Source organism: Zingiber officinale, chromosome 5B (assembly GCF_018446385.1).
Source record: "Zingiber officinale cultivar Zhangliang chromosome 5B, Zo_v1.1, whole genome shotgun sequence".
In the NCBI taxonomy this organism is placed as follows: domain Eukaryota; kingdom Viridiplantae; phylum Streptophyta; class Magnoliopsida; order Zingiberales; family Zingiberaceae; genus Zingiber; species Zingiber officinale.
In genome coordinates this window covers 112,800,618-112,816,746 of record NC_055995.1, presented here as the reverse complement: position 1 = coordinate 112,816,746, position 16,129 = coordinate 112,800,618, and the positions used below count along the sequence as shown (strand labels likewise).

Sequence of the window (16,129 nt, the reverse complement as noted above, 5' to 3'; positions counted from 1 at the left end):
TAGTTGCAATTATTTTCGATTTCTGGTGTAACCTAGTTTGTATTTTGTTGTTGTTAGCTTGTATGAGGCTTCTCCGTCTTTGGATTATTTCCGAGAAGAAGTGTGTTCATAGTGGAGCAGTGTGCGCGATATGGATCCTTGGATTAGGCATCTCAAGGAGGTGGAGACCAAGTAAATTGGAGGTGTTAGCATTGTGGAGTTTTTGCTCCGAGTATCCTATGCAAATGATCAAGACAAAGCGAAAGAAGCTATTCATCCCCTCCCCTCTCCTAGCTCTTGAAATGTTCTAATATCCTCTATTTTTAGTAAAGTTTCATTTTTTGATAAACCCTAAAGGACGATTTTCTCTTTGTTTTCATCGATTTCTCTTCTTGTCTTCTCATCTAATCCTTCTCATTATTGGTGGCACCCTCAGCGCCCCCCACCAACCCGTCCCAGGGCCAACACGGAAGAGGTAAATCGTGGGCGGCTACTAGCCTTTGGAATAGTGACTAGCACATAAGAGAGACATTTACCTCGACTTTACCGAAATTCGAACGAATCCTTCTCATTATTAGTCTATAAGATAATCGTTATTTTACCGGCATCAATTACACTCTTGAGTTTTACGAGTATACCCATGTTCATTTGTCTTAATTGTGAGTCATATAAATTTATGCCGAATTGATATTGTTATACTCTTGAGTTTTCATGTGACAAAAAAGCGATTCGCTCGCCCCTATCGCCCCTGTCAACCCGTTCCTAGGCCAACACGAAGGAGGTAAATCACGGGTGACTACTAGCAATTAGTGCAAATAATCAAGACATGGAAAAAGTTATGCTCGGTCACGAGTATCGTCAAAAGCTTTTGTCCAAAGACATTTAATGATGATCAATCAAATCACAATCACTCAATTGGACTCACTTCCAATTGATTGGTAAACTGACATCACTTCTAGTCGATTGGTCATTTAAAGGCTTGGGCGATAACAGGTCTAATGATGCGAGGATAAACGGTATTTTAGAAAACAAGTATCCTTTGGTAAATTCTAAAGTACGATGAGTAATTCGAGTATTCTGGAAAATATGAATGGTCTTTGGTAAATATTCATAAATATATTTATTAGCATGTTATTTATTTGCATTTATTTTTTTTACTGTGTACTTAATTACTTTATATGAAAATAAACACCAACACATCATTAATAATGCAACCGTCTATTTAGTCTCCTCGAGACAGTACAATGATTGAGACATGAAATATTATCACATAAGGTCTTGAGGTTAAAACTCGACGTATCAAAGCATCCACTCCCTCATATCTTAGCCACTTGTACTAATGGATAATAGTCATCCGTAATTTACCTCTTTCTTATTGGTCTAAAGATGAATTGATAGAGACACTAGGAACAAATGAATCATCTTTTACCATATGAGATTTTCAAGTAAGGGACATTAGCTATTCACCTCCCTCTCCTCTAACTAGACTAGCAAAGTCAGTCCTTCAAATCTTAACAAGTGATATGAAAATGAGTGCTCTAAATAAAGATTAATATCTTTAGAGAGTGATGACAATTCAAGAGGGGCAATGCACAACAAGGCTACAATTCTTCAATGAAATCAACTTCACAAATTGAAAATCAAGGATGAAATACTATTTCAATGAACTTCAAAATATGGATGTCCATCACAAAAGACTTTAATCGTTTTGGTGAACAAGAATGATGAGGAAAATGATACGGACCTATAGAGTGGAGAAGTGAAAACTAAGTTTTAAGCTAATGCCAAGGCCATTATAACACTTCAATAAAGTTTATCAATAGAAGAATTGAACAAGGTAGGGTGATTCCACAATATAAAAGAGTTGTGAGAAAAGATAATTGAGTTGCATGAAGTGAACCAAGTCTCCAAGATTTTTCAAGAAGGACTTGCTCATGAGCCAATTGCAAAACTTCACAATGCATGATGGAGAGACCGTCAATCAAATGAACAAAAAATTTAAAGAGATTCATTATATTTTAATTGCACTTAGAGATGAGTGTTTTATCCTCAAGTGTGCCTTAATCTCGAAAGAGTACTTTAAAGGGGGATTTTTATGTCAAAGATATTTATTTGAGGACTAATATAGAGATATTTAACATGATCTTTAAGGTGAAATTAGATACCTCTCTTGCATGGAATCATATTTTACTAAAATATAATTTCATAATATTTTATATCAAACATGCGTATGAATGCTCGTAAGAAACTCAATCAATAGCATGTGATACATAACCATATTTTATCAAAATATTATTCTATAATGTTTGTAAAACTTTTTAGAATGTCATTAATGTAATATAGTGATGCTTATATCTATCTACCATAGAATTATTATTTTTTTTAAAAAAATATTTTTTTTACGCCACCCTACTGTCAACTCTTATTTAAGTTGACCGGTCACTATAAAAAATTTATTCTATTTTAGTTTTGTTATCATCCATGCACCCCCGATTCAAGCCTTGACTATGACGAATTTATAAGAATTTTCTTCTAAATGGAGCACACAACTAAAAGATGTTGGGCTCCTGACCTACTCGTTGCGAGCGCTTTCCGATTTACCTTGGTGACCGGTGGAAAACTTCCATGGGTCCGGATCAATCACCCCAAGCTCGACGTTACCAGTTTAATTAATTATTTTTTTTATTTAAAAAAACTCAAAACATCATTAAAGATTGTGTTCAACCATTTTTAATATAAAATTAATATGAACTACAAAATACTTCTCAAAATTTAGACCGTGAAGATTAAAAATATCCATTGCAAAAATATGCTAATTATAAATAATGGAAAACAATATTATACATGAAGGCAAAATAGGGCACGAGTCTGTAGGTCTTATCTTTGCAACAACTTCATTTTATTGTTCTTTTATTTTAAATTTTTTTATAGGAAATTCTTGTTTGCAACAGCTGTGGAAAAGTATTTTATCTTTAATTTTTAATTTTTATGTTCTTTTTTAAGAAAAAAATAAATAGCATGACTGACTTTGTGATGTTGCTTGGCACGTTGAAGGAAGAATGACAGCGCCATCAGCGCCTCCACAGCTGCATTTTGTAATGCATCAAACAAAAATTAAGCTGCGCCTTTTATTAATATAAGATAGGTTAACCAGATATTTGATGATCGAAGATTTAATAAAAGTTGGCACGAGATGAAAAATTTAAATGAGTCAAAGGTTGACTAGACACTTGGTGAAAAAATCTTGGTAAGTCAAGGGTGACCGGATGTTAGGCAACGGGAAGTCCCAACCAGTCCCGAATGACTTTAGGGTTGGAAAAGGAACTCTAAACTTGAATTCAATGTTTACGGTTAGGAATATGATTAGCTCAATCGATTAACCCAAGACTAATCAATTAAGTTGATTACCTAATTGATTGGGTGTTTTTTGCGAAACATGATAAGGCTCAGAATTGATTTACTTAATCGATTAGACCTTAGTTTAATCAATTAGGACAATTGATTGGACATTGTCTTCTCTTCAAACAAAAAGACTAGAATTGATTAGGTCAATTGATTTAGTAGAAGTTTAATCGATTGGTAGATTGCCTAATTGATTGAGACCTGTTATAATTGATTAGACTAATTACTTAATTGATTAGGAGCTATTTTCGTGAAGAACAGTAAAGTTTGGAATCAATTGGGAAATCAATTAGAGGTTAGATAATCGATTGGTATGTCTCACTAATAATTAGTCATTCAAAAAAGAATCGTTCTGCAGGTTGAACGGTGAAATTATAATGTGGCAATCAATTGGGAAGAAAAACTAATTGATTAGGAGGCGAAAATCAACTTGAGGAGAATCCATATAAAGGGAAGTTTGCGCATATTTCCACACACCAATTCTGGAAGGATTAAGGAAGAAGTAATGTTGCATTTCCATCTTAACAGGAGATAATTCCAAGCAACAAATAAATGTTCAAAGCAAGATTTGCTTTCATTTATGATTTTCAAGATTGTACAAGGGTTTTCACCTCTGGAAAGTTTCTGGAAAGTTTTCAAGTAAGGATTTCATAATAAATGAGAACGTGGGAGCTGGACCCTTAAATTAGTCACCTCAAAGAAATAGAGACCAAGTAAATCGAGGTGTTAGTATTGTTGCAAGTTTTCCACTGCAACATCAAGTTCAAAGAAGTCATCGAAGCTATTCACCCCTCTATCTCTCTACATATCCTAACAAGTGGTATTAGAGAAAGACTGTTCTTCATTAGACTAATCGCCAAAAGAGCAAGAGCTAGAGGAAGAAGAAGAATGTGAAGTGTTGGAACCCTAAATTTTAACAAGTCCAAAGATAAATCATTGAAGGAGCTCAACTTCATAATGAAACCCTAAGATGGATTCAGATATGACATCCGAGCACCTCCATCATTCGGATTGGGAAACTTTAATCTTTGAAAATCAAGGGTTGAGAACTTCTTCATGATAAACATAGAACAATGGTTTACTCTAATGGAGGGATTTCAAGCTTCCATAGATAGCAAAGGGAAGCTTCTCAAGGAGAAGAAGTGGACCGAGGATCAAGTGAAGAGATTCGAGGCCAATACTAAGGTAACCAAAATTTTAGTTAATTTATTGTCTAATAACATCTTGTGTAAGATAGGTAATTTCAAGGGTGTAAGTGAATTATAAAGCAAATTGACCAAACTCCATGACGATCCATCCTTTATGGAAAGCAACATGAGGAGTCGAAGGTTGAGAGATGCTCAACATCTAAGAATGAAATCGAAGAAGTATTCACCTCAAAGATTGAGGGGGAGCGTAGTTAATTAACATCAAAACAAAAAAAAAAAGCTTCTACATCCAAAATCAATGAAGAAACATGTGTCATATGTACAAGCAAATGTATAACTATTTCTATTTGTAATAAAAATCATATCATATGCCTTGAGTATAGGAAGAATGGATACTACAAGAACAAGTGTCCAAGATTAGTCAAAGAAAAAGACTAAAGTGACATCCAAAGTGATGGAGAAATCAAAAGAGGTCGGCCCCGTGATACAAAAGGGCAAGGAGTATATTATATGCTTCTCTTACAATCAAAAGGGGCATTATTAAAATCAATGTCCAAGGAGGAGGATTCTGAATAAAGGAGAAAACTCAAATAAAAGGGAAGCTTCCAAGAACAAACTCAAGGTACCATTAGTTAATGATATTTATTTATATAATGAAAATAAGCATGCTAGAAATAAATTTTATCATTTTAGTGCTTACTATCATGAAAATAGAAAGTATGACAATCTTAAGAAAAATTACAAGTCATATCATGCTAGAACAACTCTATCTAAGAATAGGAAGACAAAAAATAATTTAGGCAAGAATTCTAAGGAAATTAGATTTATACCTAAAAAGAAAAATATCTAAGGCATTAATGAAAAATTCAAATTTGAGGATTTAAGGATAGAAAATCAAGTCTTGAGGTCAAGACGTGAGAAATTGGAGAGGACCCTAGAGAAAATGGTAAATAGTGTTAAAGGGTCAAAGAATCAAAACCTAGGTCAAAATAGACAAGAGTTATCTATGGAAACCTTAATTCAAACTTGATTCCACACGTACAACTCCAAGATCTTACTTAGTATCTGCGTCTTAAGTGACTAATCCAAAGTCTACTCTCGATAATCTCTCTCTACTATGAACTTCTCCTTTTCGGATACCTTTCGGAGGCGGAGAAACCTCTTACAGCTTATTCTTACAAGAATTCAACAAACAAATATAAAATACAAATACAAATGATGAGTAAAATAACTTTACAATGAATACTTTACTTCATTTACTTCTTTGTCGCTTTGGAATGCCTCTTGATAGTTAGAAATGCAACAATACTTCGTCTCTAACTTCTCAAGAACCAACCCCTTATCCTCCAAATGAAACCTTACTTATACGGTTATTGTTTGGGTTGATTTCCACTTACCGATCGATTGACCTTACTTACCAATAAATTGTCATGTCAGTTTCAATTATTTGAACCTGCAGAATGACTATTTTTACATAGTCAATTGATTACACCCATCAATTTCTAGCCTCCAATCAATCGGGCCAATTGATTTAGGAGCATTTTATCCATCTGAAATAGACTACCAATTGATTGCCTCAATAGATTGCACCAATTGATTGGTAAAATAGTTAAAATATAGATCTTTAAATGATATCTGTTTTGCATAAAAAATCGTCTTGTTTTAATATCCGAATCAAAAGTTATGACCTTCAGAAGTTTACTTTGTCAGGGCTTCCTGGTTGCCTAGCATTTAATCAACCTTGACCTGCCAATATTTCACACCTCATGTCAACTCTCTGTTTGACTTCTGACCACCAAGTGTCCAGTCAACCATGATTCACTTAGACTTTTCTCTTGCCAACTATCTATTAGGCTTCCGATCACCAAGTGTCTAGTCAACCATGACTCACTTGGACTTTTTTCTTCTCATGTCAACTCCATGTTAGATTTCGATCGCCAAATGTCCGGTCAACCATAACATACTTGGGCTTTTCGTTTTCGTACCAACTTCCCATTGGTCTTCCAATCACCAAGTATCCAATCAAAAAGGACCCACCTGAACTTTTCTCGCCTCATGCCAACGCCATGTTGGACTTCCCACATCGTAAAATATCCGGTAAACCTACCTACTTAACTTTTCATGTTAACTCTTTGTTGGTCTTATGACATTATCAAGTATCCGATCAACCTTAACCTACTTAACTTCTCGTAATTCCCTGTTGAACTTCTGGCATCATCAAATATTCAGTCAATCTTCACCTACTTGACTTCTTACCATCAAGTATCTAGTCAACCTTGATCTACTCGACTCTTCTTCACCATCAAATATCTATTTAACCTTAACCTACTTAACATCTTACTAATATATTGATCAAAGATCAAAATTCAAATTCAAGTCAACCCGAGTTTAGTCAATCTAGTCAATATTGTCTTGAGGTCGATTACACCAATAGAATATCTAGTTGATCAGAATCCATTTGAATTTCATTCATGTCACGTATCCATTCATGCTTAATCTACCTAACTTATTATCTCCAACATATTGCCCAAAACATAAATTTTGGTCAATGTGACCTGAGTTAATTGCACCAACAAATTTAACCTCTTTCCTCAAGTGACTAGAACTCTCCCCTCTTCTCTCTAGACAAATACTTCCTCTCTCCTCTTCTTCCCCAAATTATAAACCCTAGCCCTCCTAGTTGGTTGGTAGAGATCCCTAAAGGAAAGAAGAGTGGGTTAGAAATAATGGTGGATTCACTCTATTCTTTTCTTTGTATTCTCTCCTATTTTGGGTTGGCAACTACAAATAATGAACTTAGGGCTTCATTGTTTGGATTAGATAAAATCATATACTAATCTTTTAGGTTTATCAAGGCTTATTTAGCCTTAAGATGGGCATTATGGGATCATATGAGAGAAAATTGCCACTCTAATGATATGTCTTAATTGCATTCCATGTGTTTGTAGAATTGTCTTGAAAAAAGGAACTTCCTTAAGGATCACATTAGTGCACCCACGATATCTAAAACTTAGAAACAATATGTACACATGTTGGGATTAGTATATTGACTCGAAAAGGATTAATATATAAAATTCATATTAGAGAAGGTATTTGTAGATGAACCAAAGATGCCCTCAAATCTTAGCTATAATAAGGTTTGTGCATTGAACAGTTGAGAAGGTAAGTTTTAACGGATGCATTTATTTGTTATGCACGAACATGATGGTGTTAGCCTAATTACATTTATGACAACAACCTAATTGCATCCACGACATTGGTCTAATTTGAGTGAACCTTACATCATTCGGAACATGTCTATTTTCATTAATGGCATTGACATCATATCACTCTCACCGAACTATCATTCCTTGGGACATTTGACCTAATGTTTTTTCTTATTCATGCTATAACATTCTTTATTGTGGAACTGTTAACTAGTGAAATGTGCAGGTGAAACACATTTGATAGTATTCTCTTTGCATATTGTAATTTCTTGTGTTCTTGAGGCTATGCTAAATCCATGTACAAGTCCTTATACTAATGTTTCTTATTTTGGTAGTTAAACTATATATATGTTGTTGTCGCATTGATGGTGTTGCCTCTAGATTTAACACATATTTCTATCAATTTGGTTAACAAATCATAGTTGGGTCAACTAATGATGTTGTCTATCTTGTCTTGAACCTCTCCTGTTCTACCATCTTTCAATGGTGTTTCATGCATATCTTTAAAAGTGTTATCTTAATGTAGAGAGTGATAATATAAAAGAATAAAAATATTAACTTCGAAGAATATTCAAATTTCAAAACCAAGAATCCATATAGTATTGCATAATTCGGTCGCATAGGTCTCGAGCTAGAATGATTAAAGACATAAGACAATTGATAAATTAATGCAAAATCTCTAAATTATGCAATTTCAGAAACAAAAAGAAAAAGTTATTGATAGAGCAATTTTAACGTGTAATCCATCAAGATTGATAGTTGTGCTGCTTCTGATGGTTAATATTGCTACCAGAATGAATGAGCTTCAGTTGGACTTGTGGTGCCATGCTCCTTGAAGCTGAGGGTCGGTCTGGTAAAAGACAACATCTCCCTCGTCGCTGACAAAGTGATCGATTCTCAGGCTCCGAAGCAGAATAGCAAACAAGTGAAACGGGAGAGGCGAGGATTTCTCCGGCTCTCGGTAATAACTACCAAGCACATGTTTAGCTGCCCTTGTCTAGAACAAATTGGAGGAACAAGGTCATTAATCATTTGCCATGCAAGGGGTCGACAAACAAAAAAAAATGGAAGTGTACTTACAGCTTCTACTAAGTTGTAATGTGGTATTTGGGGGAAGAGGTGGTGAATGACATGAGTTCCAATGTCGTGATGGATGTTGTTTATCCACCCATAGTCCCTATCAAGTGTTGTCAATCCGCCTCGCAGATAGCTCCATTCCTAGGTGATGGATAAGGTTATGTTCTTTTAAATTTTCTCTGAACAAACTGAATTCAACAAGCTTAGGAAGTGAAAATGAAGGTTCAGTGAACATTATTGTTCTTTAAAACAACTGGTGCTCAATGCATTGCGTAATAATTACACTGACCAGTCTTACACTAATGATTTGTGCCAAAAGATTTCTAATTATTTCTTTGGCGGAGCATCATGCATGCCTATGCTGTGGCACCTTTAGAGAAAGGTCGGTCTTCTCTTCCTATGGCAATCATGAGCTGTAAGCTTTAACAGATAATCGCACTGCCTGTATCAAAGAACCTCGTATGGTACTAGTTGCTTGACTACAATGGACGAATTTTGACTTGGTTACTACTCAATTTAATTTTTTAATTGATGACTAACCCACACCGCCACCATGATTATATAGTGTATAGATCAGCCAAGAAAAAAAACAAAAGAACTGTCACCCCACTATGCAATCCACTAGGAGTACTGCTACTCTGCTGGTAAAAATAAACGGCCTCAGAATCTAGTGAGACGAGGGGACATGTCCTTACCTTACCACGATACCAAGGTAACTTTTGCCCGTGTCCATGGTGGTGCAAGTAAGTGACCAAATCTAGCCACATGATGAAAACCTGAAGAAAGGAACGGCAGATGCATGAGATGTAAATTGGGGCCACATTTTTGTAAGGTAAAGCTTGTGGTATGCTTCGATGTTTCTACTAACCAAGTTGGGCACTCCGTACAGTTTGAGCACGGGAAGAGGGCCAAACACCCAGGCCAAAAAGAGAAGCAATAACACCATGGCAGACCAGCAGACAGTTGATATGGCCACATCTTGTTTCTCATTTGGATGGAACAGGCTGCTACTGGGCAAAAAGTGTGAGCCTTCCTTACCAGGGCTTCTATACCACTGTTGGCTCAACATAGCCAAAAAGATTGTTTAGCTAGAATCTGCTCAGAATTCAATTGAATGAGATGCTAAAGTTGCATAGATTTACCAGATAGACAGGGAACGCAAGCAAGGGGAAAGGTGCTGTAAATCGCATCTTTCGACTGGTAGAATCCATTCCCCGGTATACTTTCTCAGTTAACTACAATAAAGCAGCAGACATGTCATTAGCATCCCAGACAAAGATGCATATTCTGACAGTTTAACATTTTAGGAAAACAACAACCGATAGTTTTTTGAATATTGCTCTTCTCTTGGCTCATGGATCACTAATTGAGCATTGTTGTAGTTACAAATTAAGTTAAACGTTAATCCAGTAGATGAAACTTATATTCATTTTTTTATTTTTAACATAATATGAATAATTTAAGATTATTAAATTTTATAAATTACTATTTGAATTAAAAAAATTAGAAAAAAATTTATAATTAAATTTTACACAAATTAATAAATAAATGTATTCATAAATTACTCATGAACATTAACAAACCAAGTTTACTAGTATTCAAGCTTGTTTATTTTATATACTTTATATTATTAAACAAATATAAACAAGTTTTATCGAGCTAAATGCCAAACCATGAACATCACATTCATTTACAGCCCTAACTGTGCATGCTTTATATTATAGGGAGAGGATAATGGAATAAATATTTTTCAATCCACCTAATTATTTTCTTGATTCACCATAATGGAATAAATATCAAGTATCTATTTTTTATTATATTAACTACCATGATGATAATGTTATCGCCTCTATAAAGATGACTCATGTATAGTCATCCTTGTAATATAAAATGTGACAGTTATTCCATCACAAATTCTGTCATAGTATTAGAACGACTATCATTTTTCATCTATCAGCATCAAGAAAAGGTTGTGAATGATTGATTATCTATGATCACTAATTCACTATAGGTTGTCCAATATAGCATTATGAGGAGATCATGTAAATATTCCATCCTCTCAAAATTTGTAAAGATAATCTTGAGTCAAATGTGTCGTTTACTCTAACTTAAGTAATCCAACAAACATATCCTATCTAACAATCATCATCCATGCTCGATACGAGTAAAGAAACTTTTCAGCATCTTCAATTTGAGGTGTAAAAGGAAGGAGATCATTTTTAAATTCTTATATAGTTTGCTCTGATCCTCTTAACAGATTTAGTATAATTGATTTTTTAAATCCATCTTAGATATTTCTCAATTCATCGTAATACAATATTCTCTTTATGATTTCCATTTATGTAGACTACCATTATCCAGACTGGATCCTCTGGTCCACTTTTGCGGACTAGGGGATGACCCACAACCCAATTGCGGCCGGATCGTCACCGTAATCCGGTCGCAATTGGTTTCAATCCCTTTGAATTCACCTTTCCATTTATGTTGTAGTTTGAGTCGGGACAGGCAGCCAGAGGCCGTATCCCACTCGACGCCTGGCAGCCTAGCCACCCGCCCACCGCGGCGGCCTCTAGACGACATCTGCCGCATGTCCCAACCCAAATTACAATCTGGGTGGAAAGGTGAACCCAAAAAGATCGCAACCAATTACGGCCGGATCGAATTACGTCCAAGTTCCGACCACAATTGGGTTGTGGACCATCCCCTGGTCCACAAAAAGTGGACCAAAGGATCCTCTGCCACCATTATCTCATATTATCACCTCTATCAAAGAGAATTGATTTATTATCATCATAATAATATAAAATGTAATAGTATTATTTCATCATAGATTTTATCACCTTAAACGCACATCCCATTCTCCACAGTCCATCTGACAAAAAAAATTCAACTCAATCAAAGAGATATGAGGAAATTGTTTTAAGCTTATTTTGAATTGTACTATGAGTGGTCGTGTGTGCGAATAGTTGCTTCCAAGAAAAGCAAATATTCACCTCCCAAATGAGAAGAGGCAGCCAACCAATTAATGCAGCGCCATGTGCCACCATGTGGCGTTCAGTGTCAATGTACAAGTTTCCTTGATTGAAGTAGCCCGTCTTAACTACAAGCTGTACCATTGTCCTCGAAAATTAATTCATGCCTGATTTTTTTTATTCGCTGGGAAGTCTGGAAATTGTCATTCTGCCTCAGAGTTGATCTTTATTTTCTATTTTTCATTTTACACTTCAAAGAATTCTTGAAAGTGCCAGTTTTCTTTATTACAAACAAAAAACCAAATCAACATCCTTGATATGACGTTAATTGAACTGCGGTTTATTCTATGATTTGTTTTCCTTTGTAGAAACACACATCTGATATAATTTTCTTGGTAGGTTATATTTTCACAAAAGACAAGATGCAGTAGAGAAGCACTACGTCATGAAAGATCAAAACAAGAATTTTTCACCAAAATCTACATTATAGGAATCAAACAAAAGACAAGAAAACCAGATCCACCTAAAAGTTGACAACTTGTTATAGTTATTACAATTAATTAATATATTCTAACAAGATTTGTATATACTCTGGTGATTAAAATTTTAACAAAGTATTATCAAGAATTTTCCACGTCAAATATAAATATTACCCCTTCATTTCATCAAAAGAAAAGAGGGGGCAAAATCTAACCTGTCACTGTCCATTACTTCCCTTGGAACTTCAAGATTCTAGTAAGGTGATCAAACTTTTCCAACAAACATCTACACTGTTTGTTGGACCAGTATGACAAAAATTGATTTGCGGGCCATTACTACTTCAGATCTAATACTTTGGACCATTTTCTGTGACACACTAGATATATATTTAAGAGATTCAGTATATTTATAAGCTACTACAATTAATTTCAATTTCAAAAGTTTTGATATAAGATTTTCTATTATGAGACAATAATGTCCAACTTCAACTAAGATAGACCAAGAAATCTTGATGTCGATCATATGAAAACTTAATCAGAAAATTTAGAATTCATTGAAATATTAACTTACCTCAAAGAGAACAAACATAGTCATTATGAACATTTTAAAGCAACATTTCCAAGAATGAAGTGTTTTATGTTGAGGTCAAGTTCATGATCATAACATAGAATTGTGGCATCCTATAAGCTTTGCTTGGAAAAGATATGGTATTGTTTGTAGATTTGGTCTTTTGCTATGCACTGGCTTTTAATGCTGGTTGGGTAAACAATTATTGTAGAAGCTTTACAAGTTGAACTTAATAGATGATTTTTGACATGCAAGATTGATATCATATTAATGTTAATTGGCTACTAATTATCCATAGTCTCTAGGTGTGAAAAAGGATCTATCTATATATTTAAATTCATCACGCTTTGCTCCAGCTTACATGAACACATCATCTCATCGCCTCCAAAGATCAGGGGTGAGAGTACAAGCTCTCAAAATTTATTCTCTCAGAAATTATTACTAACTTGAGTATTGAAGCCTCATTCTAACCACCACATATTTTAAGTAATTCTCTTTTGTAAGTGTGGTAATTTTAGACTCCACCCAATACTCTATCTTAATGTTCCGACCCTATTCTTGACTGAATCAGTTCCATTTGTTTCTCTCTGAAGATTCAAACCAGTACTCGGTACTCACAAACTCAAACTTCATCAGTAATTCATTGTATCAGAAGGCCAGTTAGGTTAAATTTTAACATGTAAAGAACAATCTGGAGTCGCATGTGTTGATGATATCTATGAAAACTATAGAAGAAATTCTTTGGTGTTAAGTTCAAAGATTATTAGTCAAAGAAACAAAGGTGACAAATTCTCAAGTGCTCACAGGTGATACTGTAATAAACAGAGCAATTTGGAGAACACATTACTAACCGGATACCAAGATTCATCCTTGTCCACATTGCCATGGTTCTGGTGATGAGTCTTGTGGCTAATCCTCCTGATTGAAAACCAGGGAACGCGACAGATCAGATCAACGTAGGGAAAAGACAGACGTACAGATTCAGATTCAGATTCAATTACCATCCATGATATGGCACCAGAATACTAGAGTGAAGCAAATGCCCCACCAAATTGTTCAACCACACACTGTTTGAGAAGCTCCCATGTCCACTGCCAAATGTCGAGACAAGTAGTGTTATATTGCCTGTTTCCAATCTCCAAAATAAAGGATAAATAAAAAATAAAAATAAAACGTAGAATTATAGTCCTGGTTGGAGCTTTAGAGAACGAATACCAGTCATGCCCTAGAACAAAGATGGCCCAGAACATGGTGCCTTGCGCGATCCAATACACAGGCCAGAACGCCCAGATGTCAAGGCGGGCGGCGGCAAGCGCGAGGGCGACGACGATGACGGCATCGCGGAGGACGTAGCTGAGGGACCGCCAAGGGTTCTTGATCCAGCAGTGGGAGGGAATGGCGGCCCGGACGTCGCCGATCTTGAACGGCGGCGGCATCCAGAGCTGGGAGTCGGCCGCCTCGTCCTCTTCTTTGGTGGGGATGGCGGGCGGCGCGACCTTCCTGGGTGAAGTGACGGCCCAGGGCCACAGCAAGAGATGGCGGAGGGAGATTCTAGGGCGAGGAAAGGAGGAGGGCGCCGTCATTGCGTGACTGATTTCGTGCGCTCGCCGCCCCTACGGTTCGTATCGGCCAGGCTCGAGTCGAGGGCAGAAACGCTCGAATGGTGACTGTGGCTTTTATAGGCCCGCTCTTCTCTGATCAGGCGTCGTTGGTTCATCCACCTGAGCGGAGCACGTGCCGTTGCAACAAACTCGCCCTATTTTATTAGAAGCATGCTTGTTTTTTTTATAAAAAAAAAAGCAAACATGCTCCTTTCACATTTATCATCAAAATAATATTTTATTATAATATACAATCAAACTTTAAGATTTTGATAAACTAGTATCCCATGATGCACATAATTTTAAATAATTAGTAAATATGAGCATTTGAATAAATAATTAAAATATGAATAAACTAAATTAATTATAGATGGTATAATTAGAAAATAAAAAAATTATAAATTTTGAAAAATTCCTTAAATAGAAGGTTTCTTGTTAAATTTTTCTAGTTGCTATCACTATCACATATCAAAATTTTTAAACCCCTAAAATTCGTAACTCTAGATCCAATGACATAAAGTTGATTATGACTAATTACAAAATTTGCATTCGAAAGTTCTTCCTTATTTTTTGAGCAAATAATGATGCTGATTAAATTTGGAGTCTTACCATCTCCAGTAATATATATATATAATTTTTTCAAGTATATTATGATATCATTGACAAATTGTCCCCGCAAAGTATATGATAATCCATTGTTTGTAAAAATAGTAAAATACCAGATTATTAAAATACAATAAATAAAAAAACTAAAAATAAAGTTAAACATACAAAATCAAGAAGCTTTATATGACAACCATGAAATTCTCTACTTTGTGGTAAGTCTCGCACTCTCGTGCCACCATTTTACAAATGATATCTCGAAAACAAAAATAAAAATTGTATGCTATAAGAAAAAATGTTAGAACAATTAATCATGAAATACAAAAAAAATAAATTAACATAACAAAAAGTATTATCTCAGTATTCTTCAATTCACTAAAGGACTTGAATTCATACATCATAGATGAAAGTGTATCATCAAAAACTTCACATACATGATTTTTTGTGATAAAATTAATCTTGTATTTGTTTGTTATTGTCTTATACTTCATTCGATTCGCTGCACCGATGATATTTTTTATAGTAAATACATTACCTTTAAGAATTGGTTTTACTCTCTCCATGAGTGTGTTAGTCCAATTGTCCTTAGGTCAAAGTTGATCAGTTTGATATAAGTTTGAGTTTTGATATTTGACAATATATGAAGATTGTAGGTGTGATTATCCATTTGAGAGTATTGTTGGTACAATTCTCTTTTGGTCAAAGGTTGACCAGTTTGATATGAGGGAGTAGTTAAGTAAGTCAAGGTTGATTGAATACTTGACTGGAAAGTCTTAACTGGAGGTTAGGTAAGGGCAAGACCAATGAGATAGTTAGTAGAAGAAGAAAAATCAAGTGGGTCATGGAGGATCGGATACTTGGTGTGGAAAGTACTAGTGAGTGAAGCTAGGCAAATGGAAAGTACTGGTGAGTGAATCAGGCAATTAGAAAGTCCTGATGAGTGAAGCCAGATAATTGGGAAATCCTAGTAAGTGAAGCTAGGCAATGAGAAAACCTTGGTGAGTGAAACTAGGTAGAGAAAAGTCTTGGTGAGTGAAGTCAGACATTGAAAAATTCAGATGGGTCAAAGGTTGATCGAACACCTAATGTTTGGA

At 35.2% G+C, this 16,129-nt stretch overlaps 1 protein-coding gene across 1 annotated transcript; it reads right to left on the bottom strand.

Moving 5' to 3' along the window:
* Positions 1-8,333: 8,333 nt before the first annotated feature.
* LOC121987737 (omega-3 fatty acid desaturase, endoplasmic reticulum-like) lies at positions 8,334-14,473 on the bottom strand. Its single transcript, XM_042541472.1, has 8 exons — positions 14,047-14,473; positions 13,833-13,922; positions 13,683-13,749; positions 9,955-10,047; positions 9,681-9,866; positions 9,508-9,588; positions 8,816-8,953; positions 8,334-8,732 (listed from the first exon to the last, which is right to left on the bottom strand). Exons 1-8 carry the CDS (start codon positions 14,412-14,414, stop codon positions 8,541-8,543), a joined length of 1,215 nt encoding a protein of 404 aa, XP_042397406.1. The 5' UTR covers positions 14,415-14,473; the 3' UTR covers positions 8,334-8,540.
* Positions 14,474-16,129: the final 1,656 nt, after the last annotated feature.

Excerpts from the sequence above, each read along its gene's own strand:
- LOC121987737 (XM_042541472.1), bottom strand. The coding sequence starts at position 14,414 with ATGACGGCGCCCTCCTCCTTTCCTCGCCCTAGAATCTCCCTCCGCCAT. Across the intron at positions 9,867-9,954 it reads TTGCGTTCCCTGTCTATCTG|TGGTATAGAAGCCCTGGTAA; the intron begins GTAAATCTATGC and ends TTGAGCCAACAG. Across the intron at positions 8,733-8,815 it reads ATTACAACTTAGTAGAAGCT|ACAAGGGCAGCTAAACATGT; the intron begins GTAAGTACACTT and ends AATTTGTTCTAG.